At 49.0% G+C, this 27,035-nt stretch overlaps 1 protein-coding gene across 5 annotated transcripts in view; it reads right to left on the bottom strand.

Moving 5' to 3' along the window:
* Window positions 1-27,035, bottom strand: part of ABCA1 (ATP binding cassette subfamily A member 1) — a 140,436-nt gene that overhangs the window by 36,667 nt on the left and 76,734 nt on the right. For all 5 annotated transcript variants that reach the window (XM_039544424.1, XM_039544425.1, XM_039544426.1 and 2 more), the window contains 14 exons: window positions 19,838-20,078; window positions 18,996-19,135; window positions 18,302-18,418; window positions 11,742-11,930; window positions 10,490-10,695; window positions 10,219-10,395; window positions 9,192-9,414; window positions 8,142-8,363; window positions 5,169-5,373; window positions 4,449-4,562; window positions 3,643-3,814; window positions 2,874-3,005; window positions 1,701-1,840; window positions 7-144 (listed from right to left, as the gene is read on the bottom strand). In XM_039544424.1, coding sequence (XP_039400358.1) covers window positions 7-144; window positions 1,701-1,840; window positions 2,874-3,005; window positions 3,643-3,814; window positions 4,449-4,562; window positions 5,169-5,373; window positions 8,142-8,363; window positions 9,192-9,414; window positions 10,219-10,395; window positions 10,490-10,695; window positions 11,742-11,930; window positions 18,302-18,418; window positions 18,996-19,135; window positions 19,838-20,078 — 2,416 coding nt within the window. The remainder of the gene's footprint in view (window positions 1-6; window positions 145-1,700; window positions 1,841-2,873; window positions 3,006-3,642; window positions 3,815-4,448; window positions 4,563-5,168; window positions 5,374-8,141; window positions 8,364-9,191; window positions 9,415-10,218; window positions 10,396-10,489; window positions 10,696-11,741; window positions 11,931-18,301; window positions 18,419-18,995; window positions 19,136-19,837; window positions 20,079-27,035) is intronic.

The raw sequence follows: 27,035 nt of genomic DNA, 5'->3' as shown, positions 1-27,035 counted from the left end.
AGATACCTTGGCGATACTTCAGAAGCAGCTCCCATATCCCTCGGCGAGAGTAAGGATCCACCCCAGCTGTTGGTTCGTCCAAAATGACAACCTTTGATCCACCCACAAAGGCCAAGGCCACAGACAGCTTTCTCTGCATGCCACCTGCAAAGCGAGAGAAGAATTCAGGATGGAGATGTGAACAACGAAGCAGAGATCTGTGCCATAAGGTGCTGTGGTGGAGATGGCTAGAACCAGATTCCCCACCTCCTTCTGAAGCCACATGCCTTTTGAAGCCATGTGTGCACACAGATAAAGTTACATGACACTAGGCTCCATCCTCCCCCCATGACAGAGTTCTGCACCATGCCAAGGAACAAGTGGTGGGGGGCCTTAAGGAGCTGGTCGTTGCTCCTGGATCTTGTGCTGCTCAGCACTAGCATTAGAGCAGCTGACAAGCTGACCTAACTTATCTGACAGGCGTAAAGTCTGCAAAGTACCTTACTGCCAATGGAGAATTGGCAGAGTGGACTCCACACCATCCCACCACATCCCTACACTGGGAGTGAGGCGGCTGGCGCAGGAGCCTACACCAGTGGAGTGTTCTCTCACACAAGGGGGATTCTCAGTTAGCCGTCTGGGGCCAGAATCCACTCACCTGGCATTGCCTGAGTGGGACAAAGTGAACAGAGCAGACTGGAGAATACAGACAGTGGCTTTAACCACGTTGCTTTTGTTTAACTTGCTCCAGTCACTGCCCGGGGTACCAGGCATACTGTTTTAGTTTTACATTTTATTAAGATGTCTAGAGATTTTTGGACACTGGGTGCTAATAAATTCAATAGCATATTTACTATGAGAGCTTTTGTAATGACTGTCATCTTGGATTGAAGCTGGGACCTCCAGAACTAAAGCATGAGCTTGTGCTAAAAGATTAAGTCAGTATAGAAGATTCACGTCTTCTGTGGGTCAGGCACAGAGAGTGGTGGGTAATGCACACTCAGCCTTGGTTAACATACTTGCCCTAGGCAGAGGAAGCTCAAACCAAACACCTCAGGCCCCTAGCCATTTGAATCCCAGATGAGCACCCAGTCTTTGTTGTCAACAGGCATAGGTGCTGACTTACTCCGATCCCGGGGGATGCTCGACCCCCGGCTCTGCCCCAGGCCCTACCTCCACTCCACCCCCTCCCCCAAGCTCCCACCCCTGCTCCGCCTCTTCCTGCCCCTTGCCTCCCACCCCCAGCACCTCCTGCACGCCACTGAGCAGCTGATCTGCGGGAGGCACTGGGGAGAGGGGGAGGAGCTGATTGGCAGGGCTGCTGGTGGGTGGGAGGCTCGGGGGGGGGGGGGGGTGCTGATCTGCAGGGCCGCCAGTGGGTGCTGAGCACCCACTCTTTTTTTTCCCATGGGTGCTCCAGCCCCGGAGCATCCACGGAATCGGCACCTATGTCAACAGGAATTGAACCTTGGCAGCTCCAGAACTAAGAGCATAAGTCTCCTCAGCTTGAGCTAAAGGACTATGTTCCCAAGCTGTTAGCTGTAGCAGACCCACCTCTGTTGTAGATCAGGCATAGAGGTGGATACTCAACACGCACTGAGTGACAGGTTACACTGTAGTATCTTGCTTTGCCTCTCGGTATTAGGGAACTACAGTGCCCTTCTCAAAGCCGCCTGAGCAGCTGAGATGAGACACGCAAAGGGCTGAAGAGTTGGACCTACCAGAGAGTTTGCTGGTTCTAGCTTTGAGTTTGTGAGGCAGGCCGACATCCATCACCATCTGCTGCATCTCTTCTTTCACCTTTTTTTCTGACAGCCCTTTCAGACGAGCGTAGAACCAGATGTGCTCTTCCACAGTCAGCCTAAGGAGTAGGGAGCAGAACCAGCAAGGCACTATGTCTGTCAGGCTCGGACTCATCCCATGAACTGTTTTTTTTTAATTAGTTAAAAAAACCATACTTATTTAGGCAGGAAAATATTATACAGGGCTAAGATTTTTGGAAGTGACTAATGATTTTGGGCACTCAACCTGGAACACCTTAGAAGGGCCTGATTTCCAGAGGGCAGGTGCTCAGTGCTATCTGAAAATCAGGCCATATTAAGATGCCTCAGGTTGGACTCCCAAACACTGAGGTACCCCAAATCATTAGTCACTTTGGAAAATTTTGGCCTATTTTTTTAATGGAAGGAACAGTTTTCTAAAAGAAAAACTGGAAAAATGGTCTCGATGGATGTGCAAGGCATTGCTGATAGACCACAGATACATCTAACAATAAAACAGAACCTACTTCTGTCCAGCTACAGATTCTTAACAGCTCCATCACTGAACTATCCCAGACCACATATACAACTCAGAATAGCACCTCCTGGGAGAGAAGTAACCCCTAGTATAAGCCACTACTTGCTGGTTTGAGCCCATGAGGTGCAATGTCTCCCATGTGACAACAACCACCCTCAGCTTCCATTGAATATTATGTTCCAGATCCGCAGCTGGTGTAACCAATCCACTCCCTTCAACTGAGCTATGCTGAATTACACCACGGAGGATCTGGCCAAATATGGTACATTTTAACATCCTGATTCTTGGTTCATTCCCATTTACCAATATATTGATAGTACTTCAACACTACTTCATTGTTCAACTGCCTTTAAAGAGCAGCCCTTGCCAATGATATGCCAGTTACATCTACTTCTATAGGCACATGTGCTAACCACTGCCCCGTGGAGTTACTCCGGACTTACACAAGCAAGAGAGACCAGAAGTGGGCCTCGAGCCATAGAGGGGGGTAATGTCAGAAAATGAGAAAAGGAATCCTCTGTCATTTTAAATAAGCACACACACATTTTTGTTTTGTGCTACAGACCCCATCATTGCGCTTCTTGGCTGCTACTCACAAGTCAAAGAGGACATTGTGCTGGGGACAGACACCCAAGTTCTGCCTGATGGTGCTGAGCTCGGAGCGGATATCTTTGCCCAGGATGAAGGCCGTGCCCGAGGTCGGAGGAAATAAGCCAGTTAAGATGGACCTGAATGACAAATGCAGTAAATAGTAAGTGAGCTCCAAAACGGCACAGAACAATCCAAATCAAGAGGGGGCTTGTTCCACATGCACTAGGGAATGAAAGGACAATGGCTAGGATAGAGTCTTGCTGATATCCCATATCATGTGATTATTCCCCAAAGGAAAACAATCAGAGAAACATCTCGCACATGAACTTTTGGGTTTAATGAGAGCTGGACTGAACCACATGCTCTTGGTTCTGGGAGAGAAAAATATCCTTCCCACTCCCTAAAAGCTTTTAATGCTTTCAGAATTCATTTCCTTATTCTGATAAAGCGAGGTCACAAAGGGGGTTATTAAAAAGTGCTGCTGACACTGTACCAAGTCAGCCAGTCTTGATCTGGAAGTGTGACAATTCACTGGCACCATTCCCCAATATCGGTGTATTTCATTGGCCAGATTCTCAGCAGATGTAAACCAGCAGAGCTCTACTGAAGTCAGCGGAGATACACTGATTTACACCTGCTGAGTCTCTGGCCTTGCATATTTAATCTATACATCTATCCACATGCACATATTATATTGTCACGTTTAGACAAAACACTGTTTCAGAACCACTCTAATAAGAGGGCCTCCCCCACCCTTACAAATACTGTCCTTACATGGTTGTGGTTTTCCCAGCTCCATTGTGTCCCAGAAAGGATGTGATCTGCCCTTCAAAGAAATTCAGTGTAAGCCCATCCACAGCAACCTTCTTGCCATCACGATAAATCTTCACCAGGTTCTGAATGGAGACCCCCAGGCTAAGATGATTGGGTTCCTCCTCCATGCAGTCTGCGAGAAGAATAAGTAATCAGCAAGGCAGCGTAAAATAGACACAGCACCCATAATATTAATACACATCTTTCTGTGGCCAATGAGAACCCGCAGTGAAGTGGGGCATTTAGAAAGCTTCGTAATCTCCCTTCCGAGGGTGTTATCCCTCCATGGAGGTTCATTTTAGCTTGGCACTAATTAGTTCTTTGGAGGCCAGCTGTAAGGGCCTGATCCAATGCCAGATGTAGTCAGTGGATACGTATCCGCCTACCAGATCAGGCACCATGTCAGAGAGGACCCAGTCCTGTGAGATACTGAGCACACTCCATTGAAATCAGTGGAAGTGGAGGGAATGTCACAGCTCACAGGTTCATGCCTCAATGCCAAAGGAGAGCCCAATCCTGCCTGCCTTATTTGGGCAAGATTTCCAGTGATGTATGTGGGAGTTTTATTGGAATATGGACTGCACAATCACGCTCACATTCTGTTAGTTATCAGGGGAACAAATAGTGAGTAGGACAGGAGCAGCTTTAATTTCATGATGCTAAATCCTGACATCTTTTCACGCAGTCCTTACCCCAGGTAAGTCCCCAACTTCATTCATTTAAACCTAAGCACCTGCCTTCTGGCCCAGCATGGGTCAGACACTTACTCTCCGATGGCCCTTTGTGATCAGAACGAGCATGCCGCCTCTCCTCATATTCCTCACCGAACCAATAGGACTTTGTGAAGGGGAAGTACCAAGGCCTGGGAATTCCGTACTGGCCTATATGGGGAGGAAAGCATTCATGTGAGCCCAGCAACATCCACAATAAGGTCTCTATATTTAAAGGCAGAGGGCCAGTACTGAAGCATCGTATCTCCAGCTGTCAGGCCTTGGAGAACAGCAGCACATACGTGAGAAGGTGAAAATCCTCCTTCTAGAATGGAAATTGGCAACAGATTGAGAAAGAGATTTTAGCCAGGTGGGGAATATTAGACGATTTCAAAACATTACAACCAATCTTCCCAAATCCCACTTTACTCTAATAGTTAAAGGCCCGATTGTGGGAGGTGCTAACCACCCTGTGTCAGGTACCAAGTGTCCTCAACTCCTGGCAAAGCCAATGGGAATTGAAGAGGCTGAGAATCTCATAGGAGGTGCTAGCACCTGGCTGGACTGAGCCTAGTTTGTATGTGGGGGCACTTGGAAACTGTCCAGGAGTTTGATCAGTAGCTTTGATCTCATAAAATTGATGGTGCGGGGTTGCCCCCTTCCCCCTTCTGTAACATGTGCTGCCTGGAACGTGAAACGCTCTTGACGAATGGGCAGGAATACGCAGGACCCACAAAGAGCAGAACACCACATCTCTAGGCAACAGTAATGGCTCACCTGGGAAGACAGACTCAATGTACCAGGTCATAACCCCATAGAGGAAGGTATCAAACAACATCATGAAGGCAGATGTGGTGAGGTTGAAGCCATCTTCTTCCAGGGGGCTTTCAAAGAGGTTGTCCCACTGCACGCCAACTCCCTGCTCCTCAAACAATGCAAAGTACTCACAGCCAAACCCAAAGGCAACCGGGGACAGTAGGCTCTAGGAGAGCAAGATGTTCATACTCTTGAGACCATTCACAAACTCATCTCTTTATCTTTAAAAATAAACGAAGAGGGGGCTGCTCAGCCCTCATGCTAGCGTCATGACTCATAACACAAAGGGTGGACGCTGGACACTACTGAACTCAATGGCAAAACTCCCATTGGGGCCAGGATTTTCACTTAGGGCTCAGCAAGCTCCCATTGCCTAGTTTTGTGCTTGCATAGCCCTCCTGAGTTTGAAAGCTTGACTCCTACTCAAACGTGACAGGATTTGTGTTGCTCTTTGAAGAGACTGAAACAAGGAGCAGAGGTAGAGAGAATGATGCAGTAGAATAAGTATATGTGTGTGTGTATACACATAAGTAAAATGAGGGGATTCTCTCCCCTAGTAACCAGCAATGACTTCCCTTTAGCTACAGAAACATGTTGTCCTTGTTTGTTTTTATTGAGTCCCCCTGGGAAGAAAACCTAATAGATCTTTTTTGAAGAGATGGTGTGAGCACAACTGCATGCAACATTGAAGGTGTGGGCATACCATGGATTTATATAGTGGCATTATGATAATTACTGTCTTAGTACTATCCCTTTCCTAGTGGTTCCTATCATTCTGTTAGCTTTCTAGACTGCTGCTGCACATTGAGCAGATGTTTTCAGAGAACTATCCACAGTGACTCCAAGATCTCTTTCTTGAGTGGTAAAAGCTAATTTAGACCCCAACATTTTGTATGTATAATTAGGATTATGCTTTCCAATATACATTACTTTGCACTTATCGATATTCAGTTTCATCTGCCATTTTGTTGCCCAATCACCCAATTTAATGAGATCCTTTTGTAAGTCCTTGCAGTAGCTTTGGACTTAATTATCTGGTGTAATTTTGTATCAACTGCAAATTTTGCCACCTCGCTGTTTACCCCTTTTTCCAGATCAATTACGAATATGTTGAACAGCACTGGTCCCAGTACAGATCCCTGGAGGAACCCGCTATTTACCTCTCTCCATTCTGAAAACTGACCATTTATTCCTACCTTTTGTCTTCTTGTCTTTTAACCAGTTACTGATCCATGAGATGACTCCCTCTTTCCCATGACTGATTACTTTGCTTAAGAGCCTTTGGTGAGGTACCTTATCAAAGACTTTCTGAAAGCCCAAGTACACTATATCCATTGGATCACCATTGTCCAGAGGTTTGTTGACCCCTCAAAGAATTCTAATGGTTTGGTAAGGCATGATTTCCCTTTACAAAAGCCATGTTGACTTTTCCCTAACAAATCATGTTCATCTATGTGTCCAATAATTCTGTTCTTTACTATAGTTTCAACCATTTTGCCTGGTACTAAAGTTAGGTTTACTGGCCTATAATTGCAAGTATCACCTCTGGAGCCTTTTTTAAAAATTGGTGTCACATTAATTATCCTCCAATCATCTGGTACAGAAGATGATTTAAGTGATAGGTCACATGCCACAGTTAGTAGTTCTGCAATTTCATATTTGAGTTCCTTCAGAACTCTTGGGTGATCCTTGTGATTTATTACTGTTTAGTTTATCAATTTGTTCCAAAACCTCCTCTATACTTATGTCAATCTGGGACAGTTCCTCAGATCTGTCACCTAAAAAGAATAGCTCAGGTGTGCTACTCTCCCTCACATCCTCTGCAGTGAAGACCGATTGAAAGAATTCATTTAACTTCTACAGAATGGCCTTATCTTCCTTGAAAGTGCTCCTTTAGCACCTTGATCGTCCAGTGGCCCCACTGCTTGTTTGGCTGGCTTCCTGCTTCTGATGTACTTAAACATTTTTTTGCTGTTAGTTTTTGAGTCTTTTGCTAGTTGCTCTTCGGATTCTTTTTTGGCCTGCCTACTTATACTTTCACACTTGATTTACTGGAGTTTATGCGCTATTGTCCTCAGTAGGATTTGACTTCCAATTTTTAAAGGATGCCGTTTTGCCTCTAACCGATTCTTTTACTTTGATGTTTAGCCATTGTGGCACATTTTTGGTCCTTGTAGTAGCCTGAGAAGTTCTCAAAAATCTCAATCTGCATGATGGTCATCCATCCCTATCTGCATTGGGATCACTGAAGTGTTCAGAGAGTCACAGATTTTACAGCCAGAAGTGACCATCATGATCATCTAGTCTGAGCTCCAGCATAACACAATCTGTGGAATTCCACCCAATGCTCCTGGACCTGAGCCCAAGGTTTGAACACTATGCTATTACGTGGCTAGACAGTGCCCCAGTGGTAGTTCTTCGTGCTGCTATGCCGAAGACTGGGGTTTGCTTTGTTTCCCCCTTCTCTTGCTCCCCACATGACTAGACCGCAGTATGGGGGAAGGGAGGGAGTGTTGTACGCAGCCACCCCCAGTGAGTTAAGGAATGCTGTGGAGAGTCTCTAAAGGGAGGCTCTCAGATGGACAGGCCTCTGGGGGAGGGCAGCTTAAGGGTTTGATCTTGTCACAAACGGGCAATACTACATGAACTGCACCAGGGCAGCATCAGGTCTCACAGTAGCAGATGGGGGAATCTCAGTACTCCATGAAGCGCACGCCCAGAGATCCCTTCCCCACTCCCAGGCTCCCTGATCACTAACAAACCCAGAAAGTTCTTCATCGGTGCCTGCTCTGATGGCCCTTTGCCCTGGGTACAGTGGACAACACTGGCCTCTTGCACCCCACAGCCCCACACACTAAAGAGCCACCAAGCGCATTGCTGGCCACGGCATGATATTCAATACAGCTCCTCTGTGCCACACCCGCCGCAACTCACCGCGAACATTTTCAGCGAGACGTTCACATAGTCCTGCCAGGCGACGCACAGCACGTAGGGAAGGTAGAGGGTGAAATAGATGATCCCCCCACAGGCTGTTGCCAAGTTGGCCCTGGAGAACATGGTGCTGATGAGGAAGCACTGCAAGATGGTCACCACGGCGAAGACGGAGAGGAATACAAACACCACGCTGGGGTCGCTATAGGGCAGCAGGTTTCCCATCTTGGCAAGGAGGAGATACATGTGTCACAAGGCAAACAGGGCTCACTGAGAAGCAATGAACAGGGCTCACTTGCAGAATCACTATTCAGAACAGAACTACCTTTTAACTGCTTTAGCTGCCCAGTCCTGTAAGCAGGAGGGATTGTGACCATGCCAGAGGTGCATTTTGCCCTAGGCACGGTACTCTGCACACTGAGATGCACTGAAACAATTAACTGAAGCACCCTTATTGTTTTAAATCGGCGGTTCTCAGCCAGGGGTACACGTACCCCTGGCCGTACATTTATTCATCTAGATATTTGCCTAGTTTTACAACAGGCTACATAAGAAGCACTAGCAAAGGCAGCAAAAACTAAAATTTCATACAGACAGTGGCTTGTTTATGCTGCTCTGTATACTATATACTAAAATGTAAGTACAGTATTTATATTCCAATTGATTTATTTTATAATGATACGGTAAAAATGAAAGTCAGCACTTTGTCAGCAATAGCATGCTGTGACCCTATTGTATGTTTATGTCTGATTTTGTAAGCGAGTAGTTGTTAAGTGAGGTGTAACTTGGGGATACGCAAGACAAATCAGACTCTTTAAAGGGGTACAGAAGTCTGGAAAGGTTGAGAGCCACTGTTTTAAATCACTCAGCCTCGTTTTGGAACCAAGAGCCTCTTCCCAGTGAGTCACTGCCTGATCCAAGTTCGTAGCATATTAACCCCACAGTATTCGTTACCAGGCTGATTGTTAGCAGGGCCCCGCGTTATGCCGCCCCACAGGAAATCAACACTGCTGAGAAGGGGAGAGAGAGAAACTGTGATGGTGCCAGCCTCACCTTCAGGATCAGCACCAGAAGCCCAGCGCTCATGAGGAGCGGGATGAGGCTGCTGATGAACCAGCTGAACCAGAGGGTACCATTGTCCAGGCCCATGATTCTCATGGTCTCCTTCAGCCGGGCTTCCTTCTCGTACACAATCCCCTTGATTATTACAGCCACTGAGTAGATCCAAGCCAGAGTCATGAAGAGGGGCATGGAACGGCCCATGACACGCAGGAATCTGGTGGCAGGAAAGGAAAGAGCCAGGAGAAAGATGGTTGTGGTTATTTGCTTTAGAGAGCGTCACCAAGGGCTGCCGGGTACCCTACAGGTGCAGAGGAGGAGGATCACAGTACTGCCTAGAGGTCCCTGTCAGGGCCAGGGCTCCATTGTGCAAAGCAAAGCATGCACACAGGACCGGGGCTTCACCCGGTGTAAATCGGCATTGCTCCCTGGAAGTCACTGGGGGAGCGAGCGACTCACAACTCTGCACTGCTGCTCTATTAGCAGGGCAGTGCTTTAGGACCTTTCTAGACTAGTCCCCGGCCACTTCTGGGCCAGACTGCAACTGCACAAGCCTGGGTGGAGGAGAGCACCCGGGGACCAATCACAGCTACACTCCCTGCCCCCTCCATTGCTGACCCCTGCCACTCCAGCCAGAGGCCTGGCCAGGCACCGAGAGGGGGCGATACAGTACTGTCCTGATAATGCACTCTCCCACCCTCCACACTCTGCAGCTGGGAGGCACCATCCTGCAGAGAGCTCTTCTGGGGCAGGGCCTCCATGTGCAGCCCTCCCCCCCCCCCCCCCCCCCGAGCCATCCTGGAGCCAGAAACGCGTTGGGTACCTGCATAGAACGATACACCCAATCCCATATTGAGGAGCCCTGTTCATGCACCAGTATAGGAATGCACAGGTCCCACTAGAGCAAATCAGCAGGGTAACAGCTGGCCCAACCCTGCCTGATAATGCCAGTGGCCGCATTTCCAGTGACTCAGGAGCAGACACAGACCCTGCTACCTAGTCGACCTACTGCATAACTTACATATCATCCACGTAACAGGGGTAGGGCATCTGCTGCACATAGACACCAGTCTTCTTCTCTGTGCCTGTCAGTGCCCTGATGATCGCCTGCTCCACAACATCCTGCAAGTACACAAAGCCGCCCCAGACATACCGCATGTCTTCAAAGGGGTCGGCACGAGGACCGGGGTCCCAGTACCTAAGCCAAGGGAACAAAGATCACCTGTTAGAAATCCTTACTGGCCTAGAGTCTCCCAACGCCTCTCTTGAGAAGGCAGCTAGGCAGCACTCACCCATCCTTAATCTTGTTTGTCCTTTCCACATTGTCTATGTCCATCCGTATCTTGTACTTGATGTGAGGAGGCAGCTCTACACTGTTTGAGGTGATTTCAGGGAAGACAATGCCAGCCCAGAACTTCCTCTCCTCCAGGAGCTCCATGGACCTGTTTATGAGCCGCACTTCTGTGGCCACAGGCTCCAGCTTGTCCAGGTTGACACACTAGATGGAGACAGATTTGTAAGTCCCTGGGCAGAGTTTATTACACAGGGTTATATGTTGGTAGCTCCAGTGATAGAACCCATTCAAGCCTTTGAAACGAGGGACCCGGAGATGATAACACCTTCACCTAAAAGATGGGGCAAAGCTACACTGTGCTGAAACACACAGTCATTCATTCATAGAGGTGGAATCCAATGAGTTCAATAACTCCTAGAGCTTTAAAACCGCTGCAGTTTCTCCTGCAGTCACTGGGTAATACCAGATGCAGAAAAACAAGCATCCAGGGTGCTGATGAGTCAGCCATTATCAGCTGCCCATAATGGTGGGGCAGGACTGTCACTGGAAACCACATGGAACATGCAAGATAAGATTTTGTCAAAGATGGGGGCTAAAGTTAGGCTCTTCTCTCTGTATTTTGGCCCCTAAGTGAGCAGCCTGAGTTTCGGAAGTGCTGACCACCAGGGGCGGCTCTCTCTTTTTTGCTGCCCCAAGCCCGGCAGTCAGGCGGCCTTCGGTGGCGTTTATGCAGGAGGTCTGCCGGTCCCACGGCTTCGGCGGCAGTTCAGCGGGTGATCTGCCGGTCCTGCGCCTTTGGCGTATCCGCCGCCGAATTGCCACCAAAGCTGCAGGACCGGCGGACCTCCCGCAGAAACGCTGTTGAAGGCTCCCTGACTGCCGCCCCCACCCCGGCTTGCCGCCCCAGGCACACGTTTGCTGTGCTGGTGCCTGGAGCCACCCCTGCTGACCACCCAGCAGCTCCCCCTGAGGCTAGGACACTTACTTAGATGCCTAAATGTGGGCTTAGGAGCAACTGTTTCAGATTTTACATCTTGGCTGCAATGTTTTATTTCTTTCTTAATGCAAATCTCCTAGGAGCATTAATGGTGTGAACCATGACACTGCAAACCCAGACACCAAACTACCACTCATAAGCACTGAGCTTTTTACAGTATGACTCTGCTAGACCCCTTGCAGAGAGCATGGCTTGGCCTTGTACTGGAGGACATGCATGAGCAAACGTTACCTAACAGCAGCAGCAAGCTCACCTCCATGAAGCGAGAGATGGTTTGGACAGCCCGGTCAGTCTCATTGAAGGCATCCATCCAGGTGTATGTGGAGCCATTCACTGGCTGAATTTCCTCTGGGGACTTTGCCAAGAACAGGGAAACATCTTGAACCGTCCACGTTGAGCCGCTCAAGTGAGTGTCCCAGAGGCCTTTGCTTTTCAGCAGTGTCTGCAATTATGGTGCCGGGGAAAATAAGGACTGTTAGGCTCAGGTTTGGATTCCCCCCAGCAAGGCAGAGCTTGTACCAAACTACCATGACTCTTTCCCCTTGGACCTGGAAGTCCAGCTCTGGACAAAGACTGAGAATGGAGAGTTTACTGAGCACATGAATGCTCTTCAGCACGCCATGTTACTAATTCTGCCAATGCATGGGACTTCCATCAGAGAAGCCCAGGTTCCCAGAGCGCAGCATCACATTAACTGCAGTGTGACAAAATGAAAATTCCCAGGGGAAAATAACATTCAGGGGAGACGCAGAATTGCTAGTGTCAAATGGGGTGTCCAAGTTGCCTGACAGAGGGGCCTCGTTTGGCAGCTTGCTAGATGACTGAAGGCTACTCCCAGTTTGCATGACAATAAACATGTTGCAGCTACTCTTAGAGAACACAAATCCCAGAACAGATAGCTAGACCATGATGTAGGTGGCCTATCTGGTAGAGGCAGCATGATCTGGTGGGCAGGCCACAGGACTGAGACTCAGCAGGCTGGGTTTCTAATCCCTGTTCTGCCATTGGCCTATTGTGCGACTTTGGGCAAGTCACTTCATTGCTCTGTGCCTCAGTTTCCCCTCCCACACTTTGTCCTGTCCATTTAAACCATGCAGGGCCATGACTATCTCTCACAATGAGTGTGCACGGGTCTTAGCACAGTGGCATCATGATCTTAGCCTAGGCTCAACTGGAATACAAGGGATAGCTCAGTGGTTTGAGCATTGGCCTGTTAAACCCAGGGTTGTGAGTTCAATCCTTGAGGGGGCCACTTAGGGATGTGGGGCAAAATCAATACTTGGTCCTGCTCATGAAGGCAGGGGGCTAGGACTCGATGACCTTTCAGGGTCCCTTCCAGCTCTATGAGATAGATAATATATGGTGATATACCTATCTGAGGTATTGCCAGGGTGCCCAAAACCCTATGTCCTGCCTTGCAGGCTGAGAGTTGAGACACAGTAAATACACTCACAGGCACATTTGAGAACAACAACTCTCCAGCAGGTGGCAGCCTTGTTCCAGTCTCTGGGAAAGTGGGAAGAGTTGCAAAACACCTCCTGCCCCACAACCAACCAAAAAGCCATCCTTGGAAAGCAGGGAAGGAAGAAGGAGATTTTTCAGCTAATTGGTGGTTGCTACATGCTGCTGACACCTTCCAAACAATTCTTTGCTTTGAGCAGAGCCGAAGGGATGATCGAGTGTAACCGGGAATTCAGTTCCCGAGGTGCTAAGCGTAAATATCAATGCAGCAAGGCTGACCCTGCCTCCTCCAACGTATTTATTGTAAGTTACTGCACACTGTTGCTCTGGAAGCAAAGAGGTTACACAAGGAGGAACTGCTGGCTGAACCATCTCTCTCACAGACAGAGTGGGTAATAACATTAAAGAGAAGGGACATTCCAAATATGCAGGACAAATACTAAAACACTTGATGAAAGAATCTATGGAGGAGGGCTGTTAGAGGAAGGCTAATCTTGGACTAAAGGCACTGCGGGAGCCAGGAGATGTGGGTTCAGTTCCCAGCTGTGCCACGGACCCTGGGGTGACCTTGGGCAAGTCATGTAATCTTGTGTCTTAGTTCCCCGTCTGTAAAATGGAAATGAACGTCCTTTGACTGTTTATGCTGGAAGTAAGACTGTCTCCTATACCACTCTACCACATGTAACATTACGTACCATATCAGGATCTGTAGAAAAGAGGGAAGTGTTAACTACAAAGGATATGGCTAAGCAGAAGAACAACAAATCTAAGGAATGGTTACAAACTATACAAATAGGAAATTGACTTTTGAGCATACTTCAGACTAAAGAAAGGTAAAGAATTTAAACCTGAATAGCTGTTTCAGACACACAGTGCAAATGGGAATGAGATTAAAAAAATAACATGGCAAAGCAGGAAAAAAGGGCAGAATACGTCAGGCTGGTGAAGAACAACACAGGAAAGAAAAACAGAAATGGAAAGGGGGGATTGTGCTCCAGCACTTTCTCCTGTCCCTTCTGTGTCTATATTTTGTCTCCTTAGGGTCTGCTCATCCAAACACTCCTTACAGCAGCCAGCGGTCGCACACTATTTGTATTCATGTTGTTCATGTTCACGCACTGTTCTCTGAGCAATTGCTCCTGCTCCTTTCAAGTCAATGGGGGTGTTGTCATACACCCCCACCAGAAGTAGGATCCAGTCCCAAATGTCAAACAAGAGGTAGAAAAACATTTCCCCTTTCAGCGCCCCTTCAGCTGCAAGGAGCTTGACAGAACCATACATGCAGGGCTGAAATTCGGAATCTAACCACTCGGTACCACTGTCGTCTGCCTGTCTCACAGAAGCCATGTCATCGGGTTTAAACAAACGGCCGTCAAGGTCATTAGGCCAAAGAACTGATCTACCATGACAGCGGACCCAGCTGGAAGGTCTTGTGTTTTGGCTTGATAAGCATGTAACTGATCTTTGTTCCAACTCTACATTTAACAGAACGCTGATGGCATGACTTTGCCCGATACTCACAACAAAAGACCCCCACGCACGCGCATTGGGATGCATGATGGGGAAAGAGAGCGATGCCTTGAACATTGAGCTATAATGGTATTTGTTAAAACAAAGTAGGGGACTGGAACTCTTAGGAACCTCAGGAAGCCTCTGCTAGAATGGAGACGATAAACAACAAATATAAAATGCCAGCTCCCTTGGTTCATGGATCTTGCTTCAAAACACACCACTCACTTTTCAAGGGACATCTGATTGCAAACCAGTATCCAAAGGCCGGCCTTTGGCAGGGCTGTGCAGCTCCCTTTACAGTCTCCAGGCCTGATCCTGATCTTACTCAGACCAGCGTAATCAAGAGTAACTCCCATCAAGCCAGCACTGCCATTAGAGTGATCGGAGTCCTGCCCAATCATCTCCAGCATTTTCAGGCCCTGGGGAGAATGCAGTGGGGTGGGCCAGAGAATACTTTACACTTCTGTTCAGTGGGGGATATTTGTCTAGCTTTACTGGGGAGACAGTAGTAACAGCTGGCTTGGACTTGTTCTAGAGGGCCCGATTCACCACTGCGCCACTCCAGTTTTCCCTCGGTGTATCTCCTGTGGGGAAGGTGCCAATGGTCTGACTCGGAGTCCACCCGATCAATGGAGTTATGCTAGCATGTAAGTGCAGTAATGCAGCAGCAAACCAGGCCCCTGATATTTATTTTATACATTAGGCCTGATTCTCTTCTTGCTTACACGGGTGTAAACCAGGAGTTACTCCGCTGAAGCCAAGGATTTATAACAAAGGTGGGAGATCATTGCTCCTTCGGGTAAGTCAGCACGCACTGCATGTTATCAAGTGATCGGCTACTAGGGCAACATTTGCTCTTCCACAAATGTAAGCACACCATGCAATTCAAAAAGAGCCCAATCCTGCCGGATGCTTCACTTCAGCCCCCAATACCTACGGCACTCGATGGGATTGAGGGTGCTTGACACCTCCCAGGATGAGTCCTTGGTTTGTGACTGCTTTCTACAAGGTATACCTCATGCTAACACCAAGACAGCAGTTGCCCTGGTACTTACAGGCATTTGCTGTTACAAAGCAGAACACAGCATAGCAAGTTAAATGTGTCGGGAACCCTCTCTCCAGGTTATACACATGTAATAGTCGGCAGTGAAGAAGAGTGAGCAGATCCCAGGCAGAGCAGATGGAAAGCAGTGGTTAATCATGCTCTGCTTCAGTTCACGGCACTGTGTGACATGATTACAGGCCGCGCATATCAGTGGTGTAGCCAGGTGGAGGGAACGGGGGAGCAATTAAAAAAAAAAAAAAGGCGCCACCCGCTGCGGCGCTTTTACTCACCCGGCAGCGCTCTGGGTCTTCGGCAGCGGGCCCTTCACTTGCTCCAGGTTTCTTCGACGGCACTGAAAGTCCCGCTGCCAAAGACCCAGAGGGTCTGGGAGGCAGGAGCTGTGGGGGGCACTTTTGGGGGCCCCAGAGTGGCCCAGGGGATTAGTGGGAGATGGGGAGCAGCCTGCTCTGCTTCCAGAGCCGGCTCCAGGCACCAGCCAAGCAAGCTCGTGCTTGGGGCAGCAGATTCTAAGGGGTGGCTTCCGCCCATTCCTAGGGCGGCACAGCTGCCCTATTTATTTATTTTGGCTTTGCCTCCGGGTCCGGCAGCCCTGCACCCTGGGGTTTTATTTATTTATTTTTTGGCTTGGGGTGGCAAAAAAGTCAGAGCCGGCCCTGTCTGCTTCCCTCGCCCCAGCCCCAGCCATGTCGCTCAGGGGAGGGAGCTTGGGGGAAGGGATCCCCCCCTGCACTCACTGGCAGTGGCAGAAGCGGAGTAGCCCAGCCCCAGCCAGCTCTACTCCGCCAGTTCCCAGCCGCAGCACTCCGCTTCCCGCCGCTGGTGAGTGCAGGGGAGGGGGGACCTTTCCCCAGCCCTCTCCCCCGCCCCCAAAGCAACACGGCTGGGGTAGGGGCAGGGGCAAGGGAAGCAGAATGGGCTGGGGCCGTGTCGCTCCGCTTCCCACCGCCGGTGAGTGCAGGGGAGCGTCCTTTCCCCAACCTCTCCATGCTCACCGGCAGCGGGAAGCAGAGCGACGCAGCTGGGAGAGTGGAGCGGGCTGGGGCCGTGTCGCTCCGCTTCCCACCGCCGGTGAGTGCAGGGGAGCGTCCTTTCCCCAACTTCTCCATGCTCACCGGCAGCGGGAAGCGGAGCGACGCAGCTGGGAGAGTAGAGCGGGCTGGGGCCGTGTCGCTCCGCTTCCCACCGCTGCTGGTGAGTGCAGGGGAGCGTCCTTTCCCCAACCTCTCCACCCTCACCGGCAGCGGGAAGCGGAGCGACGCGGCTGGGAGAGTGGAGCGGGCTGGGGCCATGTCGCTCTGCTTCCCACCGCTGCTGGTGAGTGCAGGGGAGCGTCCTTTCCCCAACCTCTCCACACTCACCGGCAGCGGGAAGCGGAGCGACGCGGCTGGGAGAGTGGAGCGGGCTGGGGCCGTGCCGCTCCGCTTCCCACCGCTGCTGGTGAGTGGCGGGGAGGGGGGACCTTTCTCCAATACTCCCGCCCCAGCGACACGGCTGGGGACCGGGCAAGGGAAGCGGAGCAGGCTGGGGCCGCGTTGCTCCGCTTCCCGCCACAGGTGAGTGCGGGGGGGTGTCCTTTCCCCAACCTCCCCGCACTCACCGGCGTCAGGAAGCGGAGTGCTGCGGCTGGGAGCTGGTGGAGTGGAGTGGGCTGGGGCCACATTGCACCACTTCCAGCGCTGCTGCCGGTGAGTGCCCGTGCGCCGGTGAGTGCCCGTGCCCCGGCCCCAGCCGCCTTCCTGGGCTCTGCCGCGCCCAGCGGCTTCACCCCCTTCCCAGCCACCACACTCATGATCCTGCCTCTACCCGCGGCTCCCGAACCGAACCCTGCCCTGTCCTGCTCCCCGCGCAGCTCCGGCCCTGCACTGACCTCGCCGTGCTCTCGCCGCCGGCCGCTAGGATTTAAAATCCAAGCCGCCTGCCACTAAGCACCATGGGAACACCCCCTCCCGCCCGGTTTAAAGGAACAGGCATGCCCACTGCACCGCGAGCTGACAGCTGTGAGCAAAGAGGTGCTTCCAAGGTCTCACCCCACAACGTTGTCCCCGCGTGAGTGTAAAAATTAAAAAGGCACCACTTTTGGGGAATGTGCTCAGTGGGGGAGCAGCTGTTCCCCCTGCTTCCCCCCTAGCTACGCTACTGGCTCATATGTCACATACTGTACTTAAAAATCCCCTGTTCTCAACTCAGATGGGCCAGATCCTCAACTGACGTAAACTTGTGCAACTCCAGTGAAGTCAGTGGAACTCTGCTGATTTACACCAAAGGAGGAACTGACCCAGCTGTGTCTAGTTCATTATTCAGTTCCCATTTCATGTACACACAGTTTCAGACAATGCTAAAACCTACCTTCTCGAATCCTGCTGTAGCATTGCACTGGCAGGAACTACCATGCAAGAGAACTTGTCTCAAGGAATGACCACGTAGTGCTGTGCATACAGCTCAGGACTGAAGTGCCAGTCACATCCCCAAAATAAACACTTTAGGTAAGGACAAAGTTATCTGAGAAATTTAAGGTATGTCTACACTGCAATTAACGTCCCCTGGCTGGCCCATGCCAGCTGGCTCGGGGTCAGGCTAAAGGGCTGTTTACTTGCAGTGTAGACTCGGGTGCTCTGGGACACTCCTACCTCACAGGGTCCTAGAGCCCAAGCTCCAGCACGAGTCAGAATGTCTACACCACAACTGAACAGTCCCTTAGCCTGAGTCAGCTGACATGGGCCAGCCACAGGGGTTTCATTGCAGTGCAGACATACCCACAGTGATGGCATACTGACCCGGATCAGATCCATTTCCTGGCTGCTTTCCATGAACGTCCAAATCTTCGGGCTTATCTCCTCCCACATCCCTCCTAGGTCCCGGAACACGCTCAGCTCCTGGAAAGTCCTGTTCACCTGCCAGCAAAGGGGAAGGATTATTCCAAAATTTCAGCATTGCAGGTCAGAGCAGCAACAGGCCAGGTGGGCAGAGTGCAAATCTAGGCACTGCGCTGCCCAAGTTTTACTGGTAACGTGGTAGCTACAGCAAGGAGAAAAATCACACGTGTTTGAAAATAAAAATATCACAAGCCAGTACATTTGTGTGTCCAGGATCTCAATGCCTTTGTAGGCCACTTTAAAGGGCTGAATTATGTCTGTCTCTTTCATGAGTGTGCACAGGGAGCAGCGTACAAAAAGCCTCCCCCCCCCACCACTTTTCATGTCAGAGTTATTCAGGAAAGCACTAGGACTGCTGCTTCCCAGTGCTCCCAGAAGTGAGTGTCTCCCCAAAGGAAGTGGGAAGGAGACGCAGCCTGGGTATCCGCCAGCCACCCCTCCTGTCTTCCAGCCCCCTTTTCTCTGTGAGGCTTCAGCAGAGAACATAGATAGGCTGTGCACTCCAGGACAATCACCTTTATACTTGAGGGGTGTTCCCTGAGCCGGTTACACCAGCAGTAGGGCCAAATTAAACCATCTCCGTTCCATAGCCTACCTCAGTCATGACCAGCCTCGTGATCGGGGTGTCAGGAGTGTACAGGATCTTCCCAATGAGCAAAGGCTTCAGAGCCCTCCAAATAATTCGGGAAAGTGGACTGGACTCAAGACTCTTCAGCAGCTCATTGCAGTAGGGTGCTAAACAGGGAGAGAACATGCATGAGCTAAGCTAGAGACACGGTATCGAACAGCTCAAAGGCACTTACTCATGGGCAAGCGTGTCACACACATGTGCATTTTAAAAACAGAAATATCTGAGCCAAGCGGGTTGGAGTTAAAAAGAAACCACCCTGACATGCACAGCTTGACCAGAAACCCAATGCCTCTCACTGGATCTGGAGCTCTGAAAGTCACAAAGCGGCGTCTGCGCAGCATCCGCCGGGAAAGCCAGGCCCCCATGCAAAGCAAGCACTTCTCACTGATTACAAAGCACAGTTCAATCCAAAGAGCACATCAAAGGCCCAATTTTCAAAGGGTCAGTAGCCAGATCTGCAGCAGAGCTCAGCACCTCATGTGCACCCCCAGGGCAGAGCACTTTGCAAATCCAATCCATGGTAGCACGCCCAAGGCCCAACCCAAAGCCTAGATTAGTCAGTGGGAGCCTTCAGTGGGCTCTGGGTCAGGTCCTTACACTGCCATTATAAGAACATCTCACATCATATGGAACGGTCTCTGCTAGCCTATCACGGAGTATATGAGCATGTAAATACACACACGCCTTGAGTCATTATCTGGCTATCCTGTCACCCTGTGGGACAGTCAAGAGGAAGTGGAGGCCGCTAACGATTCACACACTCGTAACATGAATAGGCACGTTGCCCAGGACCGGGTCTCACTTACTTGTAGAATTATCATAGAAATTAGCTGCATCCTCCTCGGTGCTGTTGCCTCCAAACAGGGCTTTGTAGTTGTTGTCCTCATACCAGTTGAGAGATTTGATTTTCAACCCTCCCCCCTCCGGATGGCCACACACAATCCGTGACACCGCTTGGTAGATCTGAGTAGAGGAGCTTGTGGAGTTCACATTGGTCAGAAACATCACCTCCTGCCTCATGTCACTCCAGCTCTTCATGCTCACCAGCTGCAATGCACGGGGACAAAGTGCTTGCTTATTTCACTTGCATGAAACAGGTATTTTGATATCAAAGCATTTGTCTCCACAAACACCTGATCTAATTTAATAAACCAGCTACGTGAACCAGACCTTGGAAAAGCAAAAGGGCATGATCAGTGGGGGGAACCCTGCACTCAGGAAATGTCCCATGTATGCGGGGGCGGGGGCCGCTGGCTTCTGTTGTGCCAGCTCCTTTATTCTGCATTTTTCAATGACATCACAGAGAAAATCCTTAGCCCCTGCCCTCCCGTGAATTCCACTCCTTCTCATGGCTGCCCCCATTCCCATTCCAGCAGGGTCCCCTCACTCAGGCAACAGAATGGGGGTGGAGGGGAGTGAGCCAGAAGGAGAGGCAGGGAAATAATAAACAGTGAGTCAAACTAATCAGATGCAGCTTTGCAACATTCAGAGGCTGAGATACGGGACCCAATTCTCTACTGGTGTAAACTGGCATAGCTTCACTGAAGTCAATGGGCTTGTGCCGATTTACACTGGTAGAGAATCTGGCCCATGAGGTCAGCTATCACTTTCCTCCCACCCTCCCTTTATCAATGGCATTCCCAGAAAATCCTTAGATGGTTATGAGGCAAGTCCAGCTTTAGCTAAACTTCAGGGTCACAACAGGGATCTTCACTGCCTCCGCAACCATTAAAACCAGCCACACATTACAAGGCACCTCCTTTGGCATCTTCCTTAACACAAGGTGCAGGGGCATTAACACTACAGATTGGCTAGGAAGAGGCTAGCCTCCACCAGAAACAATCTCCGTCACTCTGACATTAGCATCCGTGTCCACTCACTTACAAAGTGATGCGAATAAAAACACCACAGGACCGGCCTACAACACTACAGTAACATACTGTGCTTTAAGAGGGAAGGCCAGATACCCAGAGTGTGTAAAATGACACGTCTCCACTGATGTCTATTTATACCAGCTCACAATCCAGCCTGTAATGCTTCGGACCATTATTTTCAGAGCTGCAGTCCCCATTGACTTCAACTGGAGCTGGGCACGATGGACACCTTTGGAAAATATCAGGTCACCTTAACCAGAGGTGTCGCTATATTTGCCACCTATCGTAACAACAACGACACACGTTAGTATTGGAGAGCTGCACTGCTTCACTAGCAGTGTGTAGAAGGGCTTTCTGAAACCTCTCAGTAAGAAACTAAATTACACAGTAGCGAGACGTGTTGTTCCCAGAATACGAGAGACACTAAGGTGGGTGAGATAATATCTTTTACTGGACCAGCGTCTGCTGGTCCAAGAGACGAGCTTTTGAGTTACACAGAGGAGACTGATGAAGAGCTCTGTGTAGCTCGAAGGCTCATCTCTTTCACCAACAGACATTGGTCCAATAAAAGATATTGCCTCACCCGCCTTGTCTCTGTAACAGTTAAAAGGCACTACAGTATTGCTACCAAAATGCCCCCTACCCCCACCCCCAGACCTATAAACCTGCAGCTGCTCTCATGCTGTGCATTGCTAGCCAGTATGCTACCCTGGTACCTACATGGTCAGGTCAATTTGAAATCTGAACCAATAAGCTCCAGAGTCCAAGTCAGACAAGTACCCAAATGGGGCAGAAGCGCTGAACAAAGTAATCAAGGCCTTTCTGTATAGTGACTGGCCTTTTAAGGCCATGGTTCTATCTGATCATCTTGTTCCCTTCTTCCCTGCCCCTTCTCTTAATCTATACTGCACACCCACTGCTTCACAAAGCTTTGATACAAACACAAAGGCCAGAAGTGGTGAAACCTCGAGATCCTGAAGAGCCTAGGCACCTGCAAGGAAAGAAGGTTCACCCCAGGAATCCCAGGACAGCCTGGGGAGCTGGGCTCTCATGACAGCTAATCAGCCTCTCCCTCTCCACTGGACCCACAGTTCCTTCCTGAGCTCCAAGGGATCCTCTGGGCCCTGAGTGGGGCATTTCTAGGCTTGGAAGAATCAGATTTGTATCGGTAAATATCGATTTTTCTGTATCCACGCAAACCGACAAAAATATTTCCATTGTTAATCATCAAAATTTACAGACAGACAAAGTAGAAAAAATGCTGCTTAAAAACTTCTTAGACTCAAAATCCAGTGATTTAGACTCTTGAACTGGACTTGTTACAAATGGACTAGTGAATGAAGAGTAAACAGGTATGGTTTGTTTATTAAAGGATATCATGTATATTTTGACATGTGATGTTGACAATCTGTGAATCATAGAATCACAGAGTATCAGGGTTGGAAGGGACCTCAGGAGGTATCTAGTCCAACCCCCTGCTCAAAGCAGGACCAAACCCAACTAAATCATCCCAGCCCGTGCTTTGTCAAGCCTGTCCTTAAAAACCTCTAAGGAAGGAGATTCCACCACCTCCCTAGGTAACCCATTCCAGTGCTTCACCACCCTCCTAGTGAAAAAGTTTTTCCTAATATCCAACCTAAACCTCCCCCACTGCAACTTGAGACCATTACTCCTTGTTCTGTCATCTTCTACCACTGAGAACAGTCTAGATCCATCCTCTTTGGAACCCCCTTTCAGGTAGTTGAAAGCAGCTATCAAATCCCCCCTCATTCTTCTCTTCTGCAGAATGAACAAGCCCAGTTCCCTCAGCCTCTCCTCGGAGGTCATGTGCTCCAGCCCCCTAATCATTTTTGTTGCCCTCTGCTGGACTCTTTCCAATTTTTCCACATCCTTCTTGTAGCGTGGGGCCCAAAACTGGACACAGTACTCCAAATGAGGCCTCACCAGTGCCGAATAGAGGGGAATGATCATGTCCCTCCATCTGCTGGCAATACCCCTACTTATACAGCCTAAAATGCCGTTAGCCTTCTTGGCAACAAGGGCACACTGTTGACTCATATCCAGCTTCTCATCCACTGTAAGCCCCAGGTCCTTTTCTGCAGAACTGCTGTCTAGCCACTCGGTCCCTAGTCTGTAGCAGTGCATGGGATTCTTCCGTCCTAAGTGCAGGACTCTGCACTTGTCCTTATTGAACCTCATCAGGTTCTGTGTTAACAGTTTAACCTTTAGATTTTTGAATCACAACGTCTATTGTTGTTGGAGAATTGTCTGGCCCTTGCCCCCCAATTTCCCACAGTTGTGAACATTTAAATTGATAAAAATCTAAAAAAATGCTTTAAAAACATTGATATTATCCATCAAAGTAATAAAGAAATAAAAATCCAATTCTGCCAAGCCTAAGTATAACACAGAGGCACATGGGAATGGCTGCACAGGGGTTTCCAAGAGCAGGAGGGAAAGGAAATATGCCGCCGAGCTGTTGCAATTCTGTGACCCACTCTTCCACAACTTCTCTTGGCTTTTGCTCCCGTCAATTAGCATAAGTGGAATGGATGCATCCTGCCCAAAGTCAGCACCCAGAATACCAGGCTTGTTTTAGCTAGACATGACACTGGTGTCTTTCTTATCCCATATATTTGTAATATAACACACAACAGCCATCCCTTTATGAGATTCACACAAGAATGCTAAGGGAGATTTTAACATTACAGATACTTCCTGGGCCATGGTCCATCACTTTATTTCCATGGACAGTCACACAAAGTCAATCAGAGTGTAGCTGGCCTGCTAGTTTTGATGTACTGTGCCACTTGATTTTGACAAAGTCAAAAATGACAAAGCCCTGGACCAGAGCAAACCAAATTCACCCCAGAGGTTACACCACTGAAGTTGGTGGAGTTATGCTGGGGATGAGCTTGGCCCATTGAGTTTATTCCCAGAATTGTGGATGTTTTAGACATGTTCTAATGACATGGCAAAAATTCGGCTGATGCTGATCAAGAGCCACTCCCATGTCACACACAAGAAGTCTGTTTATTTTTAGAAAAATATACACCTCACATCGATATGATGGGAGACAGATGAGACAAGCAAAGCCTTGGGGTTTATTACATATTTGCCTAATGTTAATGCCTCAGGCATATTTTAAATTTCTCCACTGCCCGTTTGTTGTCTTGGTCTGCATCCCACTCCACCACATCTGGTGTCATTGTGCTCAACACAGCTTGGGGGAAGCAGACACCACGTAATACAATGGAAACAGGAGCACCGCCAGCTTTTTTGGTGCCTTAGGTGGCAGAAGGTCCCGCCCCCGAAATACCACCCCCGACAGAGACGGCTGAAGGTCCCGCCCCCGAAATACCGACGACGACTGGGGCGGCCAAAGATCCAGCCGCTGTGGTTGCCGCCCCCCAAACGTTAGCACCCTAGGTGACCGCCTAGGTTGACCAATGGGTTGCGCCGGCCCTGAATGGAAGTAACCTTAGGTATACATCAGTAATTTTAGGTTTCAAAATTGCTAACTTTAATTTTTTTGCCCTGGTTGACTCTTAAAAATAAGAATTGGACATATATGGCCAAGATTCTCAAAAGAGACTTGTGATTTTCAGTGCCCAACTCAAAGGCCTCATCTACACTGGAAAATTCACCCATTCCACTAAGCTAAAGCAGTATGATCCTCCCCCCCCACACACCCCTAATGTGGACACAGGTATATCCATATAAAGGTGCTTTATACCTGTATAGCTGTTCTCATATGCAGAGGAGAATAACTATATACCAGTATAACTGTATTCGCAATAGGGCTTTTACCGGTATAACTATATTGGTTAAAAAACAAAATCACTCCCCTAACTGACAGTTATACCTGTTCAACTTCCAACCTTCGGCTAAGAGTTAGGCCAGGCCTAAACTACAAAATTTACCAGCTCCACTACCGTATGTTGAGTCAAGGCTGTAATGAGGTGAGATCTGTGACTGATAGAAGCCTCTAGTGTAGATGCAGCTATACTTGCAAAACTGTGCTTTTTCCATTATAGCTTGTTTTGCTCTGGGTGGCTGGAATAAGCTATACTGACAAAAACACAGCTTTGCCTGCATGAGTTATGTCCACACTAGGAGCTCTTTGCCAACGTAGCATAATGGTGTAGCTATAGCGGTAAAGCCCAGTGTAGACCTGACCTTAGAGAAGGGCCTGATTTTCTGAAAGTTCTGGGCACCCATTGTAGGGTGACCAGAGAGCAGATGTGAAAAATCGGGACGGGGGTGGGGGGTAATAGGAGCCTATATAAGAAAAAGACCCCAAAATTGGGACTCTCTCTGTAAAATCGGGACATCTGGTCACCCTAACCCATTGTCTGAAATCAGACTGCTTTGGCTCGAGCTGGACACCCAAAGACCACTAGTCACTTCTGACTATCTTGGCCATACACATACACAGGGGTATATGGAGCTAGCAGTCTGGGATGACTCACTGATCGGTAAAGAGAGAGATTAGAGGGATAAGAGAGACAGACTAGATTCGGTCGAGTAGTAATGCCGGCAGTTTGAGTCTCATTTACTCTACTCTTATAGCTCCTGGTAGTTTGTATTTCCTTCCTACATGTCTCCTGTCTCTTATTTCGGACAAAACCGCAGTGGGCAAAGTACAGAACGCTCGAGAGCGAAACGACTCCCCCCGCTGGCCTGGGGACGTACAGAAAACAAACCCTGGTGTCACAAACCCTGCATCTCAATATGCTGCTGCCCAAGCAGAGTAATCAATAGGCTTCTGTTAAGCACTGGAGATGCCTGAAGGCACAACAGGTAACAAGCTGGCTGCCATGCATCACCTATCATTAAGATTTCAGATGCATATGGCTAGCTGACCGCTCCACTGCATTCAACATTGAAGGCTACATTACGATAGCAGTAAGGGATGGTTCTAATCTCACGAAAGCCGCAATGCATATCCCACATCACAGAGCAGGATCTCGTTGAAAAGCTTTTACTGAAAGCAACACAAGCAGGGAGATGTGGCTTTCTGCAGCTCATTCTCAATTCTTTCATTCGCACTGAGAGAAACAAGCAGTCACTCCACTGAAGGTAATGTGTGCAAAATGAACCATTGCATCTGTGCAAAATGAACCACAATCAGCTAAAGTGGAAAATGGGAGAGAGGGGGAATGAACATGTGTTTAAGAACTGGACTGAAAACTCAAATGGCAAGTCTCAGCCTGATGTAAGTGGTTTTATAATGCAGCAAACAGGCTTCATAGGGGGAACATGACTGGGAAGAAACCCAACATAGGGGCTAGGGCACCGGACTGAGGCTTCAGTTCCCAGCCCTGTCACTGATCTTCTGGGTGACCTTGGGCAAGTCACTTCACCTCTGTGCCTCAGTTTCCCCTCCTACCTTATATGTCTGTTTAGACTGCAAGCTTTTTGTGACAAGAACTGTCTCTTACTACATGTATATAAAATACCCGATCTCAGATGGGGCCTATAGGGTATGTTTAACACTGCAACACATCTGTGGCTGGCACACGTCCACTGACATGGGCTTGGGGGCTATAAAATTGTGGTGTAGATGTCCAGGTTCAGGCTGGAGTCTGGGTTTTGGGACACAACAAGTTGGGAGAGATCCAGAGCCTCGGCTCCAAACAGCTACACCATAATTTTATAGCCCCACAGTGTGAGCCCCACAAGCTCGGGTCAGCTGACACGGGACAGCTGCAAGTGTTTAATTGCAGTGTAGACATACCCTTAGATGCTATCATAATACAAATAAATAATAATTCAATCTAACAGACCCTGCCACTAAAAAACAAAAATCATTTGTGCGAGCAGCTTTGTTCAGTCTTTAGGACTGTGCAAAGCACTTTAGAAATTTAAAACAGTGGCCATGTGAGGAGTTATGTCCATTTATAACTGCTGAGGATCTGGCCCAGGCATATTTTTCAGAATACTGGGCTTGTTGTCCACTGCAGCCTGACAGCCTCTCTCTCACCAACAGGTTCAGGCTAGGAAAGATTCAGCATGTAGGCTGAATTGGAAACTTGTCCAAAGACCGGGATTGGGATGTTCAGAGCCAGGGATCTAGTTCAGTCCCTTTCCTAATTAAAACCCTTTGCCAGAAAGACTAGGGGATGTG

This window comes from Mauremys reevesii, linkage group 6 (assembly GCF_016161935.1).
Source record: "Mauremys reevesii isolate NIE-2019 linkage group 6, ASM1616193v1, whole genome shotgun sequence".
NCBI lineage: Eukaryota > Metazoa > Chordata > Testudines > Geoemydidae > Mauremys > Mauremys reevesii.
Note: the sequence above shows the minus strand (reverse complement) of the source record. Positions and strands in the feature narration are given on the sequence as shown.